The 27,569-nt window shown below is 43.0% G+C and overlaps 1 protein-coding gene across 1 annotated transcript in view; it reads left to right on the top strand.

Annotated features, from left to right (window-relative positions):
* The window catches only part of EXOSC2 (exosome component 2), a 93,826-nt gene that overhangs the window by 40,414 nt on the left and 25,843 nt on the right, over positions 1–27,569 (top strand). Inside the window, exons 6-8 of the mRNA XM_053695361.1 lie at positions 595–663; positions 812–988; positions 2,384–2,512. Of these exons, the coding sequence (XP_053551336.1) occupies positions 595–663; positions 812–988; positions 2,384–2,512 (375 nt within the window). The remainder of the gene's footprint in view (positions 1–594; positions 664–811; positions 989–2,383; positions 2,513–27,569) is intronic.

The raw sequence follows: 27,569 nt of genomic DNA on the forward strand, positions 1-27,569 counted from the left end.
AAATTTAAAGCAACTGCTATGTGATGTTCGGTTTGTGCTGGTATCTATATCAGACTGCCTCTGATTTCGAACACTGAGACACAACCTCTCAATCAGCAATGTACGAGGATACTGTAAAGGGCTCCTATGCAGGATCTATACTCCAACTGCCTCTGCTTCTTAACACTTAGACACAAATAACTCTCAATCAGCAATGTACAAGGATCTTGTTGTTATGTAACACTGTGTTTGTAAAGTGCGTGGTGAGGGGATTAAACATTACACAGACAGCTCCAGCATGGGGGCTGGCAGTAAGGACAATAGCTAGGGACTGAGGGAAAAAGTCTTGCTTTGTAGCTAGTGGGTATTACGGATGTATTCATATATAGGGAGAGCAATGAAAACGTTGACATAATTTTTAGGAACTTTAGCAGCAAAATTGATAATACATGTCAATTACAAACTTTAGATTCTTTGGATACTTTATTTAAATAGCCCATTTTTTTGATGTATAATATCCCTTTAATGCTGAACAGAGACCTCTTTCTGTATTGGCTAATACATAGTTGACTGGCGGAAAATTACAACTTATTACTCCTTGACCTTTGCCTTCAGGCCGAAGTCCAGGCTGTGTACTCGGATGGAGCATTATCCATGCATACAAGAAGTCTTAAATATGGCAAGGTAATGTAACTTATGTTTTTCTGTACAGTAATGTGATGTTTTTTATTATTGTATAGATTTGTGTGTGCTATATAACACATACTGTGTGTTTGTAGCACCTGCATAATATGGAGTAGGCACCATTAACATCTATTGTCCTCTCTTCCAGCTTGGTCAAGGAGTCTTGGTTCAGGTGTCGCCATCTTTGATAAAGAGACGTAAGACGCATTTCCATAATCTTCCTTGTGGGGCCTCAATTATCCTTGGGAATAATGGTTTTATCTGGCTGTACCCAACCCCTGAGCAGACAGAGGAGGAGGCAGGAGGATTTGTCACCAACCTGGAGGTAATGCTGTGAGGGATACAATGTAAATACAATATTCATCTCGGTCTATGATAATTACACATTTAAATGGCACCATTATTAATCACTACATACTCTGTAAGCTTACTAAGGCTATAGCCATTATAACCAAACTGCTCTTGGCTTATATTTGCAGTCTCATGTCTATGAAGTTTCACAAAATGTCTACCAAATGCACTATATCCAGATGATCCCCAATTTACCCTCTATCTTGTCCAGTGACTTACTGGTTGGCATTAATTTAACAGACTAGAAATATTACCCTATTTAATACTAGGACTTGCCTACTATTTCAACACTAAAGTAATTATAATTAATGCACAACAATTATTCTGGTAATTACTTTATTTAAACCTTAAATAACATCTCTGTGATAGTCTCTAGCACAGTGATGGGCAATCAATATTATTCAGAAGGTCTCGTAAGCAGCTAAGCCTTCAGAAGGGCTGAACTGTACTTGTAATTGAATGCACGTAAAAAGTATTTACATCTGCTTTATATATGGAAGATAAAGTGTTAAAGGGGAGTGAAGGAATAACTTATTTTATGAGGTAAAAATTGTTTTCTGGTCATACAAATGGAAGTTCTTCAATACTGCAGGAATGTGGCATATACCCATCTGTGGCACAGGTTAAGGTAAATTACTGGCAGGCGATCCTCCCTCGAAACCGACTATTATTCTGTATGGTTTTTGAAGAGGTCAGGTCTTGTATGGTGGTAGGCAAAACAAACCTCAGGGCAGCGCTCAAAATGTTTTCCTCCGTGTAGTGGTAAAAGTTAAACTGCACTGGTCTTCACGCTGTAGAGCCGCACTCACGTTGACGTCAATGATATGATGAACAGCTTAACGTTGCTATACAAAGTAGCAGGTGCCATAATTGAAAGAAGCAATCCACTAACGCTTCACAATGTAAGTCCAGCAAACCAAACGCACCCTGCTACAAAATGGCAATGCACCGGGTAACTATAGAAATATGCAGAATCTTTATTAGATAACATAGAGAAAATACTTTGGTTAAAAACAAGCAGCACTAGACATGGTCAAACGCGTTTCGTTAGCAAACTGACTTTCTCAATGACCAATAGTCCATTGAGGAAGTCAGTTTGCTTCCGAAAAGCGTTTGACCATGTCTAGTGCTGCTTGTTTTTAACCAGTGTATTTTCTCTGTGATCTAATAGATTCTGCATATTTCTATAGTTACCCGGTGCGTTGCATTTTTGTAGCTGGGTGCGTTTTGGTTTGCACAACTTATATGGTGGTAGTTTGCAGTCCCATGTTGGTTATCCTGGGCACACGTCCTCTTCCTTTAGGTATATTACTGTCAGTATTTCTTATGTTTATTATACCTGTTGTAATTTTTCTTTTTTGTCCTGCAGCCAATATCTATTACTGACCGTGAAGTAATTTCCCGCCTGAGGAACTGCATCTTGGCCCTGTCTACTCAGAAGATGTTGTTGTACGACACTAGCATTCTGTACTGCTATGAAGCCTCTCTGCCTCACCAGGTATGGCTAATTTAATACACTAAATGGTCATCCATTTTATTCAGATATTTACATGTAACTGCTGTGTCTGATTGTGATATGGCTTCAGGTTCAGACCCATATTTATACTTTGCATTGACACTTTATAAAATAATAATAATCATGTAATAGGGGGAATTTGATAGGCTGGACTAAACATTCTAAGCCCTTCTATCCAGGATCGACTTCCTGATTGCAACTCTGGCTTTGTATATAGTGAAATTCATGTACTGAAGGATTTCTGCCAAATATAGAAGGCATGTCTCCACTAAGAGAAAGGACAGAGAGTCTCTCTCTCTCTCTCTCTCTTCTCTCTCTCTCCTTGTATTTCCTTCTTAATATAAGGAGAGTCCACGGCTTCATTCCTTACTGTTGGGAAATACTGAACCTTGCCACCAGAAGGAAGCAAAGACACCCCAGCCAAAGGCTTAAATACCTCTCCCACTTCCCCTATCCCCCACTCATTCTTTGCCTTTCGTCACAGCAGGATGGCAGAGAAGTGTCAGAAGATTTCGGAGTTGTTACTCAGAAGGGATATATGCCTTTCGTTATGGAACTGGAGTTTTAATTAGTCTCGTCAGCCTCTCAATGAGAGCATTGACGAAAGTTAGAGTCTGGAGATGCAGGGAGAGTCTTTCTGCGAACCCATCCAGACTGCCTGCTAACAGCTCCTTAAGCAACCAGTGTTGACGAGTTTAACTGTCTGCTTTCTTAACTCAAGTCCATGTCAGGAGCAATGCTACAAGACTGTTTCTGTTCCACAGCACGGATTCTAGCAAGATCGTTTAAATTTTTACTTATGTTGAAATTGCTGAAGATGGGGGTCACAGTGTGACTCCTTTTATCTTTATAGAATCATGGGTTAATATCTCCTGAGTAAAACAGGTGTTTTACTTTCACTTTGAACGCTGCACAGCTTGTAGCTTGGCGCTCTTTTTCTCATAGCAGGGGCAGTCCTACCTTGCACACCACGTGACCGGGTGTGGTCACACTTTCGTTTTCTCTTTCCTGACCGAGCTATCTGTCGGAGATGTCTCTTCTTCTCTGGTTGCCTGGGTCTAGGAGGTGGTGAGTACCCTAGTCATTGGGGGTATATAGGTGCCGTTTTTATGAGAAATAAAAAGTGCGTTTATTTGTATCCTACTGTTAGCGCAAGCTATGAAGGATCCTGATATGCTTGAGGGTACTCCCTCTATTCCTTATAGTAATACCTGTCTATATTGTGAGGAGTCTTTGGTGTGCCCGCCCTCTCAACTATGTTCTATATGCATCAACAAGGTTGTTATTATCTAAGAGGGTTAACCCCTTTAGTATGACTGAGCCGTCCACCTCTGAGGACTCGCCGTCCCGTGTGGTGCATACCCATCAATCATCTCCATTGTTACATGCAGCTTCCCGTAGCACGCCTGATCCTCCGTCTTGAGGGAGCCCTTTACCATCAGACTTTACCGCACAGTTAAAGACGGCGGTATCGGAGGCCTTTAGTGCTCTACCTCACCCTGCTAAGCGCAAGCGAAAGGTTAAACATAGCTCTCCGTTCCAGGGGACATCCAGTGATTTACTTGATTTGTGTGCTTTTTAAGTATCCCAGGATGGGTCACACTCTTAAGTCTTCAGAGGGTGAAATTTCTGGATCGAAGTCTGCTACCTCTAGGCCTCTGTCTGCGCAGGAGCCATCCTTTTAGATTTAAAATTGAACACCTTTGTTTTCTTCTAAAGAAGGCTCTGTCGACAGAGGTTCCAGAGGCCGAGTTGCCTGATGAACCTTTGATCCCTAAAGTAGACAGAGTGTACGAGGACAGGGTAGCACCGCTAAACTTTTTCTGTACCTGTAAAAATGGCGAATATTAAAAACGAATGGTATAGAATTGGATCTTCCTTTTCCCCTTCGTCTGCCTTTAAAAAATTGTTCCCGGTCCCTGACTCTCAGCTGGAGTTGTGGGGTTACGTTCCCTAAGGTGGATGGTGCTATTTCCACGTTAGCTTAGCGTACTACTATCCCTCTTCAGGATAGCTAGTCTTTCAGAGAGCCGATGGATAAGAAAATAAAAACTTTTCTCAGGAAAATGTTTCAGCATACGGGAGATTTATTTCAACCGGCAGCAGCTGTCGCCTCTGTTGCTGGAGCAGCGGCCAACGGGTGCGACTCCTTAGCAGAATTGATTGAGGTGGAGGGTCCCCTCAACGTTATCCAAGAAAGAATTAAGGCTTTGAGCATTGCTAATTCTTTTATCTGTGATACAAACATGCAGATTATTCGCCTGAATGCTAAATATCTGGTTTCTCAGTGCAGACGCGTTGGGCGCTCTGGCTGAAGTCCTGGTCTGCGGACATGACTTTGTCTAGACTTCTTTCCCTCCCCTTGAAGGGAAACCTTTTATTTGGTCCCGGCCAGGACTCCATTATCTCCACAGTTACAAGGGGCAAGGGTGCCTTCCTACCGCAGGATAAAATGAACAAAACTAAGGGACAAGAATCTAATTTTCATTCCTTTCGTTCTGAAAAGTCCCAACGTCAGCAGTCCTCTAAGCCCGAGCAAACCAAAAGCACTTGGAAGCCGGCTCAATCCTGGAATAAATCCAAGCAGAACAAGAAGCCCGCCGAGAACAAGTCGGCATCAAGGGGCGGCCTTCAATCCAAAACTGGATTGTGTAGGGCAGACTGTCGCTGTTTTCAGATGCTTGTTCCAGGGATGTGCAGGATCCATGGGTCCTGGAGGTCATAGCTCAGGGATACAAGATAGGTTTCAAATCTCATCCACCCAAGGGCAGATTTCTCCTCTTAAGCCTGCATTTAAATCCAGAAAAGAGGGAAGCCTTTCTGGGGTGCGTGCAGGATCTGTCCTCCTTAGGAGTCATTGTCCCGGTTCCTATCGCAGAAAGAGGTTTGGGATACTACTCAAACCTGTTTGTGGTCCCAAAGAGAGAGGGAACTTTTCTGCCCAATTCTGGACCTAAAGTGCTTAAACAAGTTTCTAAATGTCCCCTCGTTCAAGATGGAGACAATAAGGTCCATTCTTCCTCTAGTTTAGGAAGGACAGTTCATGGCCACTATAGATCTGAAGGATACCTACCTTCACGTTCCAATCCACAGGGACCACTCCCAGTTCCTAAGGTTTGCGTTCCAGTTCATTGCACTTCCGTTTGGTTTAGTTGTGGCCCCAAGAATGTTTACAAAGGTTCTAGGAGCTCTCCTGGCTGTCGCCAGAACCCAAGGTAGCTCCCTACTTGGACGACATTCTGGGTCGAGCACCATCCTTTCGTCTAGCAGAGGACCATTCGGTATCTCTTCTCTCTTCTTCGATCACATGGATGGAAGATAAAGTTAGAGAAGAGAATATTTCTAACCGACCAGAGAACGGTGCATGCTAGCTTCGGCATGTCTTGCCCTCTGGACCTCCTTAAGGCCATCTGTGGCTTAGTGTATGGAGGTAACTGGTCTCATGGTGTCCAGCATGGACATAATTCCTTTTGCCAAGTTCTGTCTCAGACCACTTCAGCTGTGCATGCTGAGGCAGTGGAACAGTGATCATTCGGATCTGTCTCAACAGATTTCCCTGGACAACCGGTCGAGAGAATCGCTCTCTTGGTGGCTCTGTCCAGATCTGTCCCGAGGGACATCCTTTCTCAGATCATCCTGGGAGGTTATGACTATGGACTCGAGCCTACCAGGATGGGGAGCTGCTTGGGGTGCCAAGAAGGCACAGGGCCTGTGGTCTCAGGAGGAACGCTCCCTCCCGATCAACATTTTGGAACTTTGAGCAATGCTCTGAAGGCTTGGCCTCTTCTGGGTTCGTCCCAGTTTATCAGATTTCAATCTGACAATATAACCTTGGTGCCTTACATCAACTATCATGGGGGAACGAGAAACTCCATAGCAATGAGGGAAGTATCTTGGATTCTGGAGTGGGCGGGGGCCCACAGCTGTTTGCTCTCAGCGATCCACATTCCTGGTGTGGACAACTGGGAAGCGGATTTTCTCAGCAGATAATCCTTTCATCCGGGGGAATGGTCTCTCCATTCCGAAGTGTTTGTGGAGATATGCTTCAGGTGGGGGACAGAGATAGATCTTATGGCATCTCATCTCAATTCCAAACTACCCAGATATGGGTCGAGGTCCAGGGATCCTCAGGCAGAGCTAATAGATGCATTAGCGATCTAATCTACCTTTTTCCACCGTTACCACTCCTTCCTCGGGTAGTGGCCCGTTTCAAGCAGGAGCAGGCAACGGTAATACTGATTGCTCCATCGTAGCCACGAAGGACGTGGTTTTCGGACCTAATGAGGATGTCATCTTCTCCTCCATGGAAGTTAGTGTCGCTGGGATCTGCTGGAAGAAGGTCCTTTTTGTTCATAAACATCTAGATTCTCTGAGGCTGACTGCGTGGTGATTGAACGCTTAGTCCTATCCAAGAGAGGTTTTTCCTGAGAGGGTTATTCATACTCATCCAAGCTCGTAAGCCGGTTACTCGTCGCATCTATCATAAGGTGTGGAGAACCTATTTATTCTTGGCATAAGGTTAAGTTTGCCAGGATTCTGTTTCTCCAGGATGGTCTGGAGAAGGGTCTTTCAGCCAGTTCCCTGAGGGGACAGATTTCGGCCTTGTCTGTTTTACTGTACAAGATGCACTCTGAGCTTCCAGATGTTCAGTCTTTTGTTAGGGCTCTGATTAGGATCAGACCTGTGTTCAGATCTTCGGCTCCCCCTTGGAGTCTGAATCTGGTTCTTAAGGTTTTGCAACGGGCTCCATTTGAGCCTATGCATGAAATTGATATTGTTGTCCTGGAAAGTTCTCTTTCTACTAGCTATTGCTTCTGTGCGCAGAGTTTGAGATTGCTGCCTTGTAATGTGAGCCTCCTTCTCTGGTGTCTCATTCGGATAAGGCTGTCCTACTTACTAAGTTAGGATTTCTCCCTAAAGTTGTGTCAGACCGCAACATCAATCAAGAGATTGTGGTCCCTTCTTTGTGACCTAATCCTCCTCCTTCAAAGGAACGTTTACTACATCATTTGGATGTGGTTCGTGCTTTGAAGTTTTATCTTCAAGCTACTAAGGGTTTAAGACAAACCTCTTCCTTGTTTGTGGCATATTCTGGGAAGCGTAAGGGTCAGAAGGACTCTTGGACTTCCTTATCTTTTTGGTTGAGGAGTCTTATCCGCTTAGCTTATGAAACAGGGACATAGACCTCCTCAGAGAATTACGGCTCATTCTACTAGAATTCCTCTTGGGCCTTTAACAACGAGGCCTGTATGGATCAGATTTGTAAGGCGGCTACTTGGTCGTCCTCACACACTTTTTCTAAATTTTACAAGTTTGATGTTTTTGCTTCAGCTGAAGCAGCCTTTGGGAGAGAGGTTTTGCAGGCTGTTGTGTCCTCAGATTAGGGTCCGCCTCTATTTTTGTCCCTCCCGTTATCATTCAGTGTCCTCTAGAGCTTGGGTATAAGTTTCCCAACAGTAAGGAATGAAGCCGTGGACTCTCCTTATATTTAGAAGGAAAACATAAATTAGGCTTACCAGATAATTTAATTTCCTTCTGTATAAGGAGAGTCCACGGCTCCCGCCTGTGTTTCTTCGATGGGCGGCCCCCTAAATTATGTGTTTTCTTCTGGCACCTTTTATTCCCTGATATTTCTTCTACTGTTCCTTGTTCCCTCGGCAAAATGACTGGGGGATAGAGGAAGTGGGAGAGGTATTTAAGTCTTTGGCTGGGGTGTCTTTGCCGCCTCCTGGTGGACAGGTACACTATTTCCCAACAGTTAGGAATGAAGCCATGGACTCTGCTTATACAGAAGAAAATGAAATTCTCTGGTAAGCATAATTTATGTTTTTGGGTCTTGGCTTAGTTGTTGGATAAAACTAGGTTGTTATACTTTAGGAAAGTTCTTATCTGTAAAAAAAAACACGAGGGCTAAAGGAGGCTGTTCTCTCTGCTGGGTACCTTCCCGAAACAAACTACTTCCATTAACTTTGTTGCCAGGATGAACCCAACTCTCTGTATAAATTTTGATGTATGCCCATAAGTGCTCCCAAAAATCAGTGTGTCCATGTGGGTTCATGAGAACCCTGCTTGCTAAAAGGACGATACAGATGGATATTGTGCACTTTAATTAATCAGTCTGGATGTAGACAAGTCAAATGGATGTTATGTCTAGTTCTTTTTGTCTAATAGAGGCATTGGAAGTATTCCATGAAATAATTTAGTTTCAAAACCCTGTTCTCAAGAGGCCTACAGAAAAGTAAGCAGACAAGCAAACAAACCTCTAAAACAAAAATGCTTTTCATCAATGTTAGAATAAGAAATCCACATTTTTATTTTCCACATCTACTAAATGTAGATAATTAGGTAAAACCTCTAAAGAGACAGAACCACTTACAAGAACTAAGCTAATCAATTGTGAAGTTGTTACCATTGCTATTAGTGCTATTTGTAATATTCTAAGACTTTGTAATGTTTTCTTTTGATGATTTTCTTCCTTGCGCTGCTTTTTAGATTGCTCCCCCTTTGCAATCATTTGAATTTCTCTTGCAAGTCATTAAAGGAACACTGAACTCAATTTTTTTATTTTATGATTAAGATAGCGCAGCAATTTTAAGAAACTTTCTAATTTACTACTTTTATACATTTTTCTTTGTTCTCTTGGTATCTTTATTTGAAAAGAAACCGGGATTGTAAGCTTAGGAGCCGGCCCATTTTTAGTTCAGAACCCTGGATAGCGCTTGCCGATTGGTGGCTGCATTTAGCTACCACTCAGCAAGCACAACCCAGGTGCTGAAACAAAAGTGGGCTGTCTCCTTAGCTTAGATTCCTTATTTTTCAAATAAACATGGCAAGAGAATGAAGAAAAATTGGTAATAGGAGTAAATTAGAAAGTTGCTTAAAATTGATGCTCTATCTGAATCATGAAAGGAAAAAAAATGGGTTTAGTGTCCCTTTAAGCTTGCTCACTGTAAGAAAACCATAATAAAATGATTATTTGTCAGATGATGCTGGTGTTACAATCTGTCCTTCTTTCCTGGGTGCATATAATACAACAGTTGCTTGTTCTTTAGTGTACTTTGGGGTAAATTTATGAAGCTGCAGTTGCAGCTTTTGAGACTGTGCAAGACAGGCCTGCATATGCTTGTATATTTAAGAGGCAGAAACTACTAATTTTGCCTCCCGCCACCTCCGAAGTGGCGAGAACCACCACCCTGACATTAGTTCGTTCAGGGTGATAGGAATGCCCGTTTTTGTGAAATCGGTTGTTTGCCAGTAGGGGGCGGCATTGCACAAGAATCCTTTGTGCAGTGTTCCATTTCTCCAGTGGCGATTGCAGGTGGACAAATTCTCTACTTGCAAACCTGTCCACCTGCAATGATGATGATACATTTTGCCCTATGATTATCAGTAACTGATCTGTTGTCAGGTTAAAGCCAGCGTGGAGTAGCACTGGAGTGGAAGTGTGTGGTCTCTTCCATTGATCTATATGGAGGCAATTATTTTATCCGTTTCTTATCAAAACTGGTGTTTAACTTTGAGATCTGAAAACCAACAGTTTTTTGTTTCAGGACTATAGATATATGGATTAAACATTTCTTTAAACATTTAAAGAAATTTTGCATCTAGGAAAAAGTAAATGAAAAGATTCCATCATATTGAATATTATTATTATTATTATCTTTAACTTGAATTAGCAAAGGAATGAAGATGCAAGGACTACAACTGGACAAGCTTATAACACAACAGATTGTTATACATAAAATGGAAAACAAGCATAGGCTTTTACCCTCCGGATGCTAAAGGGGCTGTAATTGAAGACTTTATAGGGCAATTGCTAAATAAGTAACCATGTTTCCTATCTCATACTGAGGGAGTCCCCTGGAGGACGCTATGTAAGCTTATTTTGAGGTTGCTTAGACTGATAATAACATTCAGAATGCGGTGTACAATTAGTTTAGTGTATAAGCATGATAAAGTCACCCATTTAGCTCACCTACAAAAAAGATAGGGAAGAGTTTAGTAGCTTAAAGTCCGACCGCTACACCAGTATATAGTGCTGTATTTGAGCTACCATGAGTATCTTCCGGAGGAACAAATGGGAATATGTCAAAGCAATATGCTGGAGTCTAAACTTTGTCCTCTTCAGGGCTCCGGCCGCAAGCCGCGAAGTTGGACCTAAGTTATCTAGTATACATTTGTGTCTCCACCATATTGGCTGCTAGTAGGTTAGTTATACTGGAAGGAATTATTGCTAGGTAACTGGGCTAGGCCTAGTTGCCCTGTTTAGGAGCTCTGGTTGTTTAACAGCCATTATAATGAAGGGTCTAACTAATAGTAGATGATGGTGCGTGTTTATAAGTATGAGCTGCGCTAATCAGCATAAATGAAGGACCTGTCAGATTGCACAGTATGGGTGAGACTGCTATCCGTGTTGAAACTATAAAGTATTTCACAGCCTGACCTGCTGGTATATATGAGCGTTTCTTGATGAGTTACCAGGGCCTATTTGTTCAGATAAAATTCCTCGGCTGATCATACCGCTCATTCTAGCAAAGCTTAGCGAAGTTATGTTCATAGCTAGAACAGGTTTGTTAGTATAGTTAGACATATAAAATTAACACCAAACAATATTATTAAAACATTAATCTCGAGAACATATTTATCAACCGGTTCAAACATTAAAATGGTTAAATAAGGGGGAACTTCCGGGCAGCGGCCATGAACTGTCACATTGCCTATTGTGCTGACCTAAAGAATTCAATAGAGGGTCGATATGGACATGGAGAACGCTTCTATCTTTCTAGAGGCGCTGCACAATCTCCTGGAGGAACACCATGTGGCCCTTGCTGAAAAGCTAAATATGGCGTTTAAACCTGAAGCCCTACAAATATCCCAGCAACTTACGCAAGTCAAACCTGTTTTGGCGGTGTGCCTAGACAGCAGCGCGTTTGGGCACCAGCGCTCCATAGCTACTCTGGTCAGTTATGAAAAAATTAAGACACAAGCTATCACAGAGCCTGAGACCAGGGATGTAATGATTACAGCCGAGATCGCTGAAAGGTCTATCGCAAGCACCGCTGCCTCTTTGCAGATCAGCATTAATTGCACAGCTGTGACCCAACTAGTCTCTATACCTGTTCCGATCACTTGGATATACAGAGGTAGGAGAGCCCTTGTCAAGGATCTGCCCCAGGACCGAGGAGACACACACGATTGCGGGGAACATGCTCCTCATCTATTTTTCTGCCCATGGGAGTCCCTTGCTGTACAGAGCTGCTGTTGCTCAATTGGGAGACTGTCCGGGAACAGAAACATTACCTTTCTCCAACATAGGTGTGTCCGGTCCACGGCGTCATCCTTACTTGTGGGATATTCTCTTCCCCAACAGGAAATGGCAAAGAGCCCAGCAAAGCTGGTCACATGATCCCTCCTAGGCTCCGCCTACCCCAGTCATTCTCTTTGCCGTTGTACAGGCAACATCTCCACGGAGATGGCTTAGAGTTTTTTAGTGTTTAACTGTAGTTTTTATTATTCAATCAAGAGTTTGTTATTTTAAAATAGTGCTGGTATGTACTATTTACTCTGAAACAGAAAAGAGATGAAGATTTCTGTTTGTATGAGGAAAATGATTTTAGCAACCGTTACTAAAATCCATGGCTGTTCCACACAGGACTGTTGAGAGGAATTAACTTCAGTTGGGGGAACAGTGAGCAGTCTTTTGCTGCTTGAGGTATGACACATTCTAACAAGACGATGTAATGCTGGAAGCTGTCATTTTCCCTATGGGATCCGGTAAGCCATTTTTATTCAGACAGTAAATAAGGGCTTCACAAGGGCTTATTAAGACTGTAGACATTTTCTGGGCTAAATCGATTCATATATTACACATATTTAGCCTTGAGGAATCATTTAATCTGGGTATTTTTGTTAAATAATATCGGCAGGCACTGTTTTAGACACCTTATTCTCTAGGGGCTTTCCCTAATCATAGGCAGAGCCTCATTTTAGCGCCGGTATTGCGCACTTGTTTTTGAGAAGCATGACATGCAGTCGCATGTGTGAGGAGCTCTGATACATAGAAAAGACTTTCTGAAGGCGTCATTTGGTATCGTATTCCCCTTTGGGCTTGGTTGGGTCTCAGCAAAGCAGATACCAGGGACTGTAAAGGGGTTAAAGTTAAAAACGGCTCCGGTTCCGTTATTTTAAGGGTTAAAGCTTCCAAATTTGGTGTGCAATACTTTTAAGGCTTTAAGACACTGTGGTGAAAATTTGGTGAATTTTGAACAATTCCTTCATACTTTTTCGCAATTGCAGTAATAAAGTGTGTTCAGTTTAAAATTTAAAGTGACAGTAACGGTTTTATTTTAAAACGTTTTTTGTACTTTGTTATCAAGTTTATGCCTGTTTAACATGTCTGAACTACCAGATAGACTGTGTTCTGAATGTGGGGAAGCCAAGGTTCCTTCTCATTTAAATAAATGTGATTTATGTGACACTGAAAATGATGCCCAAGATGATTCCTCAAGTGAGGGGAGTAAGCATGGTACTGCATCATTCCCTCCTTCGTCTACACGAGTCTTGCCCACTCAGGAGGCCCCTAGTACATCTGGCGCGCCAATACTCCTTACTATGCAACAATTAACGGCTGTAATGGATAATTCTATCAAAAACATTTTAGCCAAAATGCCCACTTATCAGCGTAAGCGCGACTGCTCTGTTTTAGATACTGAAGAGCATGAGGACGCTGATGATAATGGTTCTGAAATGCCCCTACACCAGTCTGAGGGGGCCAGGGAGGTTTTGTCTGAGGGAGAAATTTCAGATTCAGGGAAAATTTCTCAACAAGCTGAACCCGATGTGATTACATTTAAATTTAAGTTGGAACATCTCCGCGCTCTGCTTAAGGAGGTATTATCCACTCTGGATGATTGTGAGAATTTGATCATCCCAGAGAAACTATGTAAAATGGACAAGTTCTTAGAGGTCCCGGGGCTCCCAGAAGATTTTCCTATACCCAAGCGGGTGGCGGACATTGTAAATAAAGAATGGGAAAGGCCCGGTATACCTTTCGTCCCTCCCCCCATTTTTAAAAAATTGTTTCCTATGGTCGACCCTAGAAAGGACTTATGGCAGACTGTCCCCAAGGTCGAGGGAGCGGTTTCTACTTTAAACAAACGCACCACTATACCCATAGAAGATAGTTGTGCTTTCAAAGATCCTATGGATAAAAAATTAGAAGGTTTGCTTAAAAAGATGTTTGTTCAGCAAGGTTACCTTCTACAACCAATTTCATGCATTGTCCCTGTCACTACAGCCGCGTGTTTCTGGTTCGATGAGCTAGTAAAGGCGATCGGTAGTGATTCTCCTCCTTATGAGGAGATTATGGACAGAATCCGTGCTCTCAAATTGGCTAATTCTTTCACCCTAGACGCCACTTTGCAATTGGCTAGGTTAGCGGCGAAGAATTCTGGGTTTGCTATTGTGGCGCGTAGAGCGCTTTGGTTGAAATCTTGGTCAGCGGATGCGTCTTCCAAGAACAAACTCCTTAACATTCCTTTCAAGGGGAAAACGCTGTTTGGCCCTGACTTGAAAGAGATTATCTCTGATATCACTGGGGGTAAGGGCCACGCCCTTCCTCAGGATAGGTCTTTCAAGGCCAAAAATAAACCTAATTTTCGTCCCTTTCGTAGAAACGGACCAGCCCCAAGTGCTATGTCCTCTAAGCAAGAGGGTAATACTTCTCAAGCCAAGCCAGCCTGGAGACCAATGCAAGGCTGGAACAAGGGAAAGCAGGCCAAGAAACCTGCCACTGCTACCAAGACAGCATGAAATGTTGGCCCCCGATCCGGGACCGGATCTGGTGGGGGGCAGACTCTCTCTCTTCGCTCAGGCTTGGGCAAGAGATGTTCTGGATCCTTGGGCACTAGAAATAGTGTCCCAAGGTTATCTTCTGGAATTCAAGGGGCTTCCCCCAAGGGGGAAGTTCCACAGGTCTCAATTGTCTTCAGACCACATAAAGAGACAGGCATTCTTACATTGTGTAGAAGACCTGTTAAAAATGGGAGTGATTCATCCTGTTCCATTAGGAGAACAAGGGATGGGGTTCTACTCCAATCTGTTCATAGTTCCCAAAAAAGAGGGAACGTTCAGACCAATCTTAGATCTCAAGATCTTAAACAAGTTTCTCAAGGTTCCATCGTTCAAAATGGAAACCATTCGAACAATTCTTCCTTCCATCCAGGAAGGTCAATTCATGACCACGGTGGATTTAAAGGATGCGTATCTACATATTCCTATCCACAAGGAACATCATCGGTTCCTAAGGTTCGCATTCCTGGACAAGCATTACCAGTTCGTGGCGCTTCCTTTCGGATTAGCCACTGCTCCAAGGATTTTCACAAAGGTACTAGGGTCCCTTCTAGCGGTGCTAAGACCAAGGGGCATTGCAGTAGTACCTTACTTGGACGACATTCTGATTCAAGCGTCGTTCCTTCCTCAAGCAAAGGCTCACACGGACATAGTCCTGGCCTTTCTCAGATCTCACGGATGGAAAGTGAACGTGGAAAAGAGTTCTCTATCTCCGTCGACAAGGGTTCCCTTCTTGGGAACAATAATAGACTCCTTAGAAATGAGGATTTTTCTGACAGAGGCCAGAAAAACAAAACTTCTAAACTCTTGTCAAACACTTCATTCCGTTCCTCTTCCTTCCATAGCGCAGTGCATGGAAGTAATAGGTTTGATGGTAGCGGCAATGGACATAGTTCCTTTTGCGCGCATTCATCTAAGACCATTACAACTGTGCATGCTCAGTCAGTGGAATGGGGACTATACAGACTTGTCTCCGAAGATACAAGTAAATCAGAGGACCAGAGACTCACTCCGTTGGTGGCTGTCCCTGGACAACCTGTCACAAGGGATGACCTTCCGCAGACCAGAGTGGGTCATTGTCACGACCGACGCCAGTCTGATGGGCTGGGGCGCGGTCTGGGGATCCCTGAAAGCTCAGGGTCTTTGGTCTCGGGAAGAATCTCTTCTACCGATAAATATTCTGGAACTGAGAGCGATATTCAATGCTCTCAAGGCTTGGCCTCAGCTAGCAAAGGCCAAGTTCATACGGTTTCAATCAGACAACATGACGACTGTTGCGTACATCAACCATCAGGGGGGAACAAGGAGTTCCCTGGCGATGGAAGAAGTGACCAAAATCATTCAATGGGCGGAGACTCACTCCTGCCACCTGTCTGCAATCCACATCCCAGGAGTGGAAAATTGGGAAGCGGATTTTCTGAGTCGTCAGACATTACATCCGGGGGAGTGGGAACTCCATCCGGAAATCTTTGCCCAAATTACTCAACTGTGGGGCATTCCAGACATGGATCTGATGGCCTCTCGTCAGAACTTCAAGGTTCCTTGCTACGGGTCCAGATCCAGGGATCCCAAGGCGACTCTAGTAGATGCACTAGTAGCACCTTGGACCTTCAAACTAGCTTATGTATTCCCGCCGTTTCCTCTCATCCCCAGGCTGGTAGCCAGGATCAATCAGGAGAGGGCGTCGGTGATCTTGATAGCTCCTGCGTGGCCACGCAGGACTTGGTATGCAGATCTGGTGAATATGTCATCGGCTCCACCATGGAAGCTACCTTTGAGACGAGACCTTCTTGTTCAAGGTCCGTTCGAACATCCGAATCTGGTCTCACTCCAGCTGACTGCTTGGAGATTGAACGCTTGATCTTATCAAAACGAGGGTTCTCAGATTCTGTTATTGATACTCTTGTTCAGGCCAGAAAGCCTGTAACTAGAAAAATTTACCACAAAATATGGAAAAAATATATCTGTTGGTGTGAATCTAAAGGATTCCCTTGGGACAAGGTAAAGATTCCTAAGATTCTATCCTTTCTTCAAGAAGGATTGGAGAAAGGATTATCTGCAAGTTCCTTGAAGGGACAGATTTCTGCCTTGTCTGTGTTACTTCACAAAAAACTGGCAGCTGTGCCAGATGTTCAAGCCTTTGTTCAGGCTCTGGTTAGAATCAAGCCTGTTTACAAACCTTTGACTCCTCCTTGGAGTCTCAACTTAGTTCTTTCAGTTCTTCAGGGGGTTCCGTTTGAACCCTTACATTCCGTTGATATTAAGTTATTATCTTGGAAAGTTTTGTTTTTGGTTGCAATTTCTTCTACTAGAAGAGTTTCAGAATTATCTGCTCTGCAGTGTTCTCCTCCTTATCTGGTGTTCCATGCAGATAAGGTGGTTTTACGTACTAAACCTGGTTTTCTTCCAAAAGTTGTTTCTAACAAAAACATTAACCAGGAGATAGTCATGCCTTCTTTGTGTCCGAAACCAGTTTCGAAGAAGGAACGTTTGTTGCACAATTTGGATGTTGTTCGCGCTCTAAAATTCTATTTAGATGCTACAAAGGATTTTAGACAAACATCTTCCTTGTTTGTTGTTTATTCTGGTAAAAGGAGAGGTCAAAAAGCAACTTCTACCTCTCTCTCTTTTTGGATTAAAAGCATCATCAGATTGGCTTACGAGACTGCCGGACGGCAGCCTCCTGAAAGAATCACAGCTCATTCCACTAGGGCTGTGGCTTCCACATGGGCCTTCAAGAACGAGGCTTCTGTTGATCAGATATGTAGGGCAGCGACTTGGTCTTCACTGCACACTTTTACCAAATTTTACAAGTTTGATACTTTTGCTTCTTCTGAGGCTATTTTTGGGAGAAAGGTTTTGCAAGCCGTGGTGCCTTCCATTTAGGTGACCTGATTTGCTCCCTCCCTTCATCCGTGTCCTAAAGCTTTGGTATTGGTTCCCACAAGTAAGGATGACGCCGTGGACCGGACACACCTATGTTGGAGAAAACAGAATTTATGTTTACCTGATAAATTACTTTCTCCAACGGTGTGTCCGGTCCACGGCCCGCCCTGGTTTTTTAATCAGGTCTGATAATTTATTTTCTTTAACTACAGTCACCACGGTATCATATGGTTTCTCCTATGCAAATATTCCTCCTTAACGTCGGTCGAATGACTGGGGTAGGCGGAGCCTAGGAGGGATCATGTGACCAGCTTTGCTGGGCTCTTTGCCATTTCCTGTTGGGGAAGAGAATATCCCACAAGTAAGGATGACGCCGTGGACCGGACACACCGTTGGAGAAAGTAATTTATCAGGTAAACATAAATTCTGTTTTCTGCCTTCTCACCCTTATGGCTAGCACCGCTGGAGTTTCTGCAGCTGACTGGTAAAATAGGCTACCTCCAGGGGATCCGTTCAGATGTTGGTTAAATATAAGACATGCCCGGAGTAATGGAACTATAATTATTTTATTCTACAAGATACGACGAGTCCACGGATTTCATCCTTGTGGGATATTAACCTCCTGCTAACAGGAAGTGGCAAAGAGCACCACAGCAGAGCTGTATATATAACTCATCCCTTCCCTCCACCCCCAGTCATTCTCTTTGTCTGTGTTAGTAATAGGAAGAGGTAAAGTGAGGTGTTAGTTTTAGGTTCTTTAAGAAGTTTTTTATTTTAAATGGTACCAGTGAGTACTATTTTCCTCAGGGAGATTTGGAGATGAAGATTTCTGCCCTGAGGTTGATGATCTTAGCAGATGTAACTAAGATCCACGTTGGTTCCCACAGAGTTCTGAAGGTAGTGCAAGAGAAATCTTCAGTGTGGAGAACGGTTTCCTGCTACAAGCAGCATTGAGGTATGTTTAGTCTTTTACATCTGAGGAGACTTGGTATATCAGAATTGGCTGACATTTTTCCCTGCAAGGGAAGGGGTAAGCAGTAGACCTGTACATAAAGGGTGTTACTGAAAATACTGTGTTTATATTTATATTTGACATAGTACTGGGCTGGAAACAATAATCAAAATGACACTGGGAGAGGTAGCTTAACGTTTTTTATTTGATCACATAACAAATAATCAGTATGGCTGCAGTTACAGTAAGGTTTTTAGGGGACCACATGGCTTACTTTGCAAACCGCTTCCCATGCGGTTATACAGACTGATATGATCGACCTCCATGATGGGCGGGGCCTATTTATGCGCTCAGACGCGCAGTGTACTCTGACTGAGAAGGCAACAGGCATTAGCTCCGGTGGGGCCTACACTTGTGTTCTGTGCACCGGATCATTGTCGAAAATTTTGCAGTACCCTGGGGGCAGGTAAGTGCAGGTGTCTTTTTTTTTTTTTTTTTTTTTTTTTTCCAATAAAATATATTTTGTGCTATAAAATGTTTTTTTGAGGTTAAATCACCCTTTGCTCTTAGGGTGCAATAATTTTTGGCCCAATTGAATAGGTATATTTAATTGCATAGCGTTATTTTAACGTTTAGGAAAAATTGTGCGCAGTACACATTTTTGAAAAAATTGTTCAAATCAATAAAGTGTTTAACGACTATTGTGGTTTATGCTAGTCTGTTCAACATGTCTGACATTGAGGAAACTAATTACTCTATGTGTTTAGAAGCCATTGTGGAACCCCCTCTTACTTTGTGTACCTCCTTGTACTGAAAAGGCCTTACAATGTAAAAAACATATTTTAGGTAAAGAAAGTGTGCCTAAGGATGATTCTCAGTCTGAAGAGAATCAGTATATGCTATCCAATTCTCCCCAAGTGTCACAACCTTTAACGCCCACACAAGCGACGCCAAGTACCTCAAGTGCGTCTAGTTCTTTTACGCTGCAGGATATGGCTGCAGTTATGTCAACTACCCTTACAGAGGTATTATCTAAATTACCACTGTTACAGGGTAAACGCAGTAGGTCAGGTATTAATGTGAATACTGACTCCTCTGATGCCTTATTGGATATTTCCGATGTACCCTCACAGGGCTCTGAGTTGGAGGTCAGGGAATTGCTGTCTGAGGGAGAACTTTCAGACTCAGGAAATATGTTACCCCAGACAGATTCGGACATCATGTCCTTTTAAATTTAAGCTTGAACACCTCCGCCTGTTACTTCGGGAGGTTTTAGCGACTCTGGATGATTGTGACTCTATTGTGATACCACCAGAGAAATTGTGTAAAATGGACAAATATCTAGAGGTGCCTACTTACACTGATGTTTTTCCGGTTCCTAAAAGAATTTCGGAAATTATTAAAAAGGAATGGGACAGACCGGGTATACCGTTTTTTCTCCTCCTATTTTCAAGAAAATGTTTCCCATATCAGACACCATTCGGGACTCTTGGCAGTCGGTCCCTAAGGTGGAGGGAGCTATATCTACCCTGGCTAAGCGTACAACTATACCTATTGAGGACAGTTGTGCTTTCAAAGACCCCATGGATAAGAAGTTAAGAGGGTCTTCTAAAGAAATTATTTATTCATCAGGGTTTTCTTTTACAACCTACAGCCTGCATTGTTCCAGTGACTACTGCAGCAGCTTTTTGGTTTGATGCTCTAGAAGAGTCTCTGAAGGTTGAGACCACTTTAGAGGACATTTTGGATGGAATTAAGGCTCTCAAGCTAGCCAATTCTTTTATTACAGATGCCGCCTTTCAAATTGCTAAATTGGTGGCAAAAAATGCAGGATTTGCCATTTTTGTGCATAGAGCGTTATGGCTAAAACCGTGGTCTGCTGATGTGTCATCAAAATCTAAGCTTTTAGCTATTCCTTTCAAGGGTAAGACCCTATTCGGGCCTGAGTTGAAGGAAATCATTTTTGACATTACTGGAGGGTAAAGGTCATGCCTTGCCTCAGGATAAGTCTGCTAAGATGAGAGGTAGACAAAATAATTTTCGTTTCTTTCGAAATTTTAAAGGAGTATCCTCTGCTTCCTCTTCCTCCACAAAGCAGGAAGGGAATTCTGCTCAATCCAAATCCGTCTGGAGACCCAACCAGGCTTGGAACAAAGGTAAACAACCCAAGAAGCCCGCTGTTGCTACAAAGACAGCATGAAGGGGTGGCCCCCATCCGGGACCAGATCTAGTAAGGGGCGGACTTTCTTTCTTTGTTCAGGCTTGGGCAAGAGATGTTCAGGACCCCTGGGCATTGGAAATCGTGACCCACGGGTATCAACTGGAATTCAAGGATTTTCTCCCAAGAGGGAGTTTTCATCTTTCACGATTGTCTGTAGACCAGATAAAAAGAGCAGCGTTCTTACGCTGTGTAAAAGACCTCTCTACCATGGGAGTAATTCGTCCCATTCCAAAACTGGAACAGGGACAGGGGTTTTACTCAAATCTTTTCGTGGTTCCCAAAAAAGAGGGAACTTTCAGACCCATTTTAGATCTCAAGTGTCTAAGTTTCTCAGAGTTCCATCATTCAAGATGGAGACTATACGAACAATCTTACCAATGATCCAGGAGGGTCAATATATGACTACCGTGGATTTGAAGGATACATACCTTCATATCCCTATTCACAAGGATCATCATCCGTTCCTAAGGTTTGCTTTCCTAGACAAACATTTTCAGTTCGTGGCTCTTCCTTTCGGGTTGGCCACAGCACCCAGTATCTTCACAAAGGTTCTAGGGTCCCTTCTGGCGGTTCTCAGGCTTAGCAGTGGCGCCTTATCTGGACGATATTTTGATCCAGGCGTCAACTTATCATCTGACAATCTCATACACAGTGTTGTCCTTTCAGAGAACTCACGGTTGGAAGAGTTCACTAGTTCTAAGGACAAGGGTTCCCTTCTTGGGAACTCTGATAGACTCGGTAGACATGAAAATATTTGACGGAGGTCAGAAAATCAAAGATTCTAAATACTTGCCGAGCACTTCAGTCCATTCCTCGGCCATCAGTGGCTCAGTGTATGGAGGTAATTGGATTAATGGTAGCGGCAATGGACATCATTCCGTTTGCTCGCTTTCTTCTCGGACCACTGCAGCTGTGCATGCTCGGACAGTGGAATGGGGACTATGCAAATTTATCTCCTCAGATAAATCTGGATCAAGAGACCAGAGACTCTTCTTTGGTGGTTGTCGCCGGATCATCTGTCACAGGGGACGTGTTTCCGCAGACCCTCGTGGGTGATAGTGACAACGGACGCCAGTCTTCTGGGGTGCAGTCTGGAATTCCCTGAAGGCTCAGGGTGTTTGGACTCAGGTGAAGTCTCTACTTCCAATCAATATTCTCGAACTGAGAGCAATATTCAATGCGCTTCAGGCGTGGCTTCAGTTGGCTTCGGCCAAATTCATCAGATTCCAGTCAGACAATATCACAACTGTGGCTTATATCAATCATCAGGGGGGAACAAGGAGTTCCTTAGCGATGATAGAAGTCCGGAGGTCTTTGCTTCACTGATTCTCCAATGGGGCAGACCGGAATTGGATCTGATGGCATCTCGACAGAATGCCAAGCTTCCACATTACGGATCCAGGTCGAGGGATCCTCAGGCCTAACTGATAAATGCCTTGGCAGTGCCTTGGTTGTTCAGCCTAGCTTATATGTTTCCTCTCCTTCCACGCGTGATTGCTCGGATCAAACAGGAGAGAGCTTCGGTAATCCTGATCGCGCCTGCGTGGCCACGCAGGACTTGGTATGCGGATCTAGTGGACATGTCCTCTCTGCCTCCGTGGAAACTTCCTTTGAGACAGGACCTTCTCATTCAAGGGCTTTTCCAACATCCAAATCTAAATTCTCTGCAGCTGACTGCTTGGAGATTGAACGCTTGATTTTATCTAAGCGGGGATTCTCAGATTCGGTCATCGATACTTTGATACAGGCACGTAAGCCTGTCACTAGAAAAATCTATCATAAGATATGGCGTAAATATCTTTATTGGTTTGAATCCAAGGGCTACTCATGGAGTACAGTTAGGGTTCCCAGGATTCTGTCTTTTCTCCAAGAAGGATTGGAGAAAGGGTTACCAGCGAGTTCCTTAAAGGGACAGAATTCTGCTTTGTCAATTTTGCTTCACAAACGTTTGGTAGATGTTCCAGATGTTCAGTCTTTTTGTCAGGCTCTAACCAGAATTAAGCCTGTATTTAGACCAATTACTCCTCCCTGGAGTTTGAATTTAGTTCTTCGAGTTCTTCAAGGGGTTCCATTTGAACCCATGCATTCCATAGATATTAAATTATTATCTTGGAAAGTTTTGTTTTTGGTTGCTATTTCTTCTGCTTGCAGAGTTTCTGAGCTTTCGGCTTTACAGTGTGATTCTCCTTATCTTATTTTCCATTCTGATAAGGTGGTGTTACGTACCAAACCTGGTTTTCTTCCTAAGGTTGTTTAATCAGGAATATTAATCAGGAAATTGTTGTTCCTTCCTTGTGTCCTAACCCTTCTTCTAAGAAGGAGCGTCTATTACATAACTTGGACGTGGTCCGTGCCAGTTTTACTTGCAGGCGACTAAGCATTTCCGTCAATCATCTGCATTATTCATTGTTTATTCTGGAAAACGTAGGGGTCAGAAAGCTACGGCTAACTCTTTCTTTTTGGCTGAGGAGTATCATCCGCCTGGTATATGAGACTGCTGGACAGCAGCTTCCTGAAAGAATTGCAGCTCATTCTACTAGGGCTGTGGCTTCCACATGGGCCTTTAAAAACAATGCATCTGTTGAACAGATTTGTAAGACTGCGACTTGGTCGTCTCTTCATACATTTTACAAATTTGATACTTTTGCTTCTTCGGAGGCTGTTTTTGGGGGAAATGTCCTTCAAGCAGTGGTGCCTTCCGTTTAGGTCTCTGTCTTGTCCCTCCCTTTCATCCGTGTCCTGTAGCTTTGGTATTGTATCCCACAAGTAAGGATGAAATCCGTGGACTCGTCGTATCTTGTAGAAGAAAAGGAAATTTATGCTTACCTGATAAATTGATTTCTTCTACGATACGACGAGTCCACTGCCCTCCCTGTCATTTTTAAGACAGATTATATTTTATTTTTACAACTTCAGTCACCTCTGCACCTTTTAGCTTTTCCTTTCTCTTCCTAAACCTTCGGTCGAATGACTGGTGGTGGAGGGAAGGGAGGAGCTATATATACAGCTCTGCTGTGGTGCTCTTTGCCACTTCCTGTTAGCAGGAGGTTAATATCCCACAAGTAAGGATGAAATCCGTGGACTCATTGTATCGTAGAAGAAATCAATTTATCAGGTAAGCATAAATTTCCTTTTGTTGCTCCCTTGTATTCTGTTAATATAAGATATAGTTATACTTTCATAGTGGTCCTTTGACCCTGATGGTGTTTTGTTTTATGGTTCATTTCATGGTTCATATCGGATTTTGCCTTTCTCTGTAACTGTACTTTTGTTTATGTGTTTATGGAGCTCCATATAGCATATTTATTTGACATAAGGACTAGCTGTAAATTTCTGATCTAAGCTGCTTATATATTTGCTCTCCACAGAATATCATATACCAGATAAGGGGTCCTATTACTGTTTTGTACTAAACACTGTTTCCCATAGGCTGAGTAACCCTATGTGTTGTCAATACCTACCCTACTGTTATTATAAATTTACTGCATGGCATTGCACTGTCAGCGGCCGAGACGGTGCGCTTTATATGCAGCTACAAAACCATTTTTTTTTACATTCTGTAGAAGATTCAGGACAATGCTCAGTCTAAGCTAACGTTGATTCTGTCAGCACTTTTAACTTCAGAGTCGTTATTGTCCCAGATCTACATCAACTTTTGTTGTATATAAAATACTTTGATGACATCTACTATTGTGTGCCCCTAAACTGTGCTGATTATCCCAGATTTAATAATTTACCTATTGTTTAGTTAGCTAGTTTTCTATGAGAGTGTAATCATGGACCTTATAATGCACAGCAGTGGTCTCTTTTATATTTTATTAGTCCCCTCATTATAGATAGGAAGTAGTATCAGATTCTCTTTAGAGTTTGTGATCTGACGTTCTTTATCTAGTTTTATTTTTCATATAGATAAAACAGCTTTTTATCCATTTATTGCATATAACTCCCTGAGATTACAATATATATCTTTCTCCTACATTGGTGTGTCCGGTCCACGGCTTCATCCTTACTTGTGGGAATATTCTCTTCCCTAACAGGAAATAGCAAAGAGAGCACAGCAAAAGCTGCCCATATAGCTCCCCCTCTGGCTCCGCCCCCCTGTCATTCTCTTTGCCGCTCTGAACAAGTAGCATCTCCACGGGGATGGTAAAGAGTATGTGGTGTTAGTTGTAATTTTTTATTTCTTCTATCAAGAGTTTATTTTAAAATGGTGCCGGTTTGTACTATTTACTCTACAACAGAAAGTGATGAAGAGTTCTGTTTAAAGAGGAGTATGATTTTAGCAACAGTAACTAAAATCCATTGCTGTTCCCACGCAGGACTGTTGAAACCAGAGAACTTTAGTTGGGGGGAACAGTTTGCAGACTTTTCTGCTCCAGGTATGACTAGTCTCTTTTCTAACAAGACATAGTAATGCTAGAAGACTGTCATTTTCCCTTATGGGATCGGTAAGCCATTTTCTTAGACTCATAACAGAATGAAGGCTTATAAATGGGCTATATACTAGTTGACACTATTGTGGGCTAAATCGATTGATTTATATAATATTTATATGACTTTTGGAGTGTTTTGTGACTTGGAAACACTTTTGGGAACGTTATTACGCCTGGCAGTTGTTTAGACACCTAATCTAGTCAGGAAGGCCCCTTCACTCTGGTATGCAGACGGAGGAGGCCTCATTTTCGCGCCTCAGTTGCGCAGTTATTTCTGGAAGCAGTGCATGCAGCTTCATGTGAGAGGGTCCTGTGGCCATAAAAACGATTTCAAGAAGGCTTATTTCTGTGGTGAATAACCCCCAAGGAAGGTAAAGCCGCAGCAAAGGCTGTGGCAGGGACTGTAGTGGGTTTAAACTGGTAAATTGAACAATTAGCTCCGGTTTGCTCATTTAAGGGGTTAAAGACTTGAAATTTGGTGTGCAATACTTTCAAAGCATTAAGACACTAGGGTGCAAATTTTGTAAAGATCGTATATTTCCTTCATAGTTTTTCAAACATTCAGAAATAAAGTGTACTCTTTTTATTATTTAAAGAGATAGTAACGGTTTTGTTTAAAAACGGTTTTATTGCATTAATAGCCTGCCTAAGTCTGCCTAACATGTCTATACCTTCAGATAGAATATGTTCTGTGTGTATGGAGGCCAAGGTGGTTCCCCCTTTAAATGTATGTGAAAATTGTGCCATGGCGTCCAAACAAAGTAAGGACAGTACTGTCACATTTAATAAGGTTGCCAAAGATGATTCTTCAAATGAAGGTAGTGGGGATAGTTCATCATCCTCTCCTTCTGTGTCAACACCAGTTATGCCTGCGCAGGCGACACCTAGTACATCTAGCGCGCCAATGCTTGTTACTATGCAGCAATTAACTGCAGTAATGGATAATTCTATAGCAAATCTTTTATCCAAACTGCCAGCATTTCCCAGAAAGCGTGATTGCTCAGTTTTAAATACAGAGGATGAGCAAGCGGGCGCTGACGATAATTTATCTGTTATACCCTCACACCAGTCTGAATTGGCAGTGAGGGAGGGTCTGTCTGAGGGAGAAATTTCTGATTCAGGAAAAGTTTCTCAGCAGGCAGAACCTGATATCGTGGCGTTTAAGTTAGAACATCTCCGCGCCCTGCTTAAGGAGGTGCTAACTACTCTTGACGATTGTGACTCTTTGGTGATTCCAGAGAAATTGTGCAAAATGGACAAATTCCTTGAGGTCCCTGTGCACGCTGAGGCCTTTCCGATACCCAAGAGGGTGGCGGACATAGTGAACAAGGAGTGGGAGAAGCCAGGTATACCTTTTGTCCCACCTCCTATTTTTAAGAAAATGTTCCCCATTGTCGACCCCAGAAGGGACGCATGGCAAACAGTCCCTAAGGTTGAGGGGGCAGTTTCTACGTTGGCCAAGCACACGACTATTCCCATAGAGGACAGTTGTGCTTTCAAAGATCCTATGGATAAAAAATAGGAAGGATTGCTTAAAAAGATATTTGTTCAGCAAGGTTTCCTCCTTCAACCAATCTCGTGCATTATTCCTGTCACAACGGCGGCGTCTTTTTGGTTCGAGGAACTAGAAAATTCGCTCAATAAGGAGACTCCATATGAGGAAGTCATGGACAGAATTCACGCACTAAAGTTGGCTAATTCCTTTATTTTAGATGCCGCTTTTCAATTGGCAAAATTAGCGGCTAAAAATTCAGGTTTTGCAATAGTGGCGCGCAGAGCGCTTTGGCTAAAATCTTGGTCGGCGGATGTGTCGTCCAAGACAAAACTGCTTAATATTCCTTTCAAAGGTAAGACCCTTTTTGGGCCAGAATTGAAGGAGATTATTTCAGACATCACTGGGGGGGAAGGGCCATGCCCTCCCACAGGATAGGCCTTTCAAGGCTAAGAACAAATCTAATTTTCGTTCCTTTCGCAATTTCAGGAACGGACCGTCTCCTAACTCTGCAGCCTCTAGACAAGAGGGTAACACTTCCCAGCCTAAACCAGCATGGAAACCAATGCAAGGCTGGAACAAGGGTAAACAGGCCAAGAAGCCTGCTGCTGCTACCAAGACAGCATGAAGGAGTAGCCCCCGATCCGGGACCGGATCTAGTAGGGGGCAGACTTTCTCTCTTTGCTCAGGCTTGGGCAAGAGATGTTCCGGATCCCTGGGCACTAGAAATAGTCTCTCAGGGGTATCTTCTAGAGTTCAAGGAACTTCCTTCAAGGGGAAGGTTCCACATGTCTCGCTTATCTTCAGACCAGATAAAGAGACAGGCATTCTTACATTGCGTAAGAGATCTATTAAAGATGGGAGTGATACACCCAGTTCCGACAGCGGAACAAGGTCTGGGGTTTTACTCAAACCTGTTTGTAGTTCCCAAAAAAGAGGGAACTTTCAGGCCAATTCTGGATTTAAAAATTCTAAACAAATTCCTCAGAGTTCCATCATTCAAAATGGAAATTATTCGAACGATTTTACCAACAATCCAGGAGGGTCAATACATGACTACCGTGGACTTAAAGGATGCGTACCTACATATTCCTATCCACAAAGATCATCATCAGTTCCTAAGGTTCGCCTTTCTGGACAAACATTACCAGTTTGTGGCTCTTCCGTTCGGTTTAGCCACTGCTCCCAGAATTTTCACAAAGGTG

Source organism: Bombina bombina, chromosome 12 (genome assembly GCF_027579735.1).
Source record: "Bombina bombina isolate aBomBom1 chromosome 12, aBomBom1.pri, whole genome shotgun sequence".
Classification (NCBI taxonomy): Eukaryota; Metazoa; Chordata; class Amphibia; order Anura; family Bombinatoridae; genus Bombina; species Bombina bombina.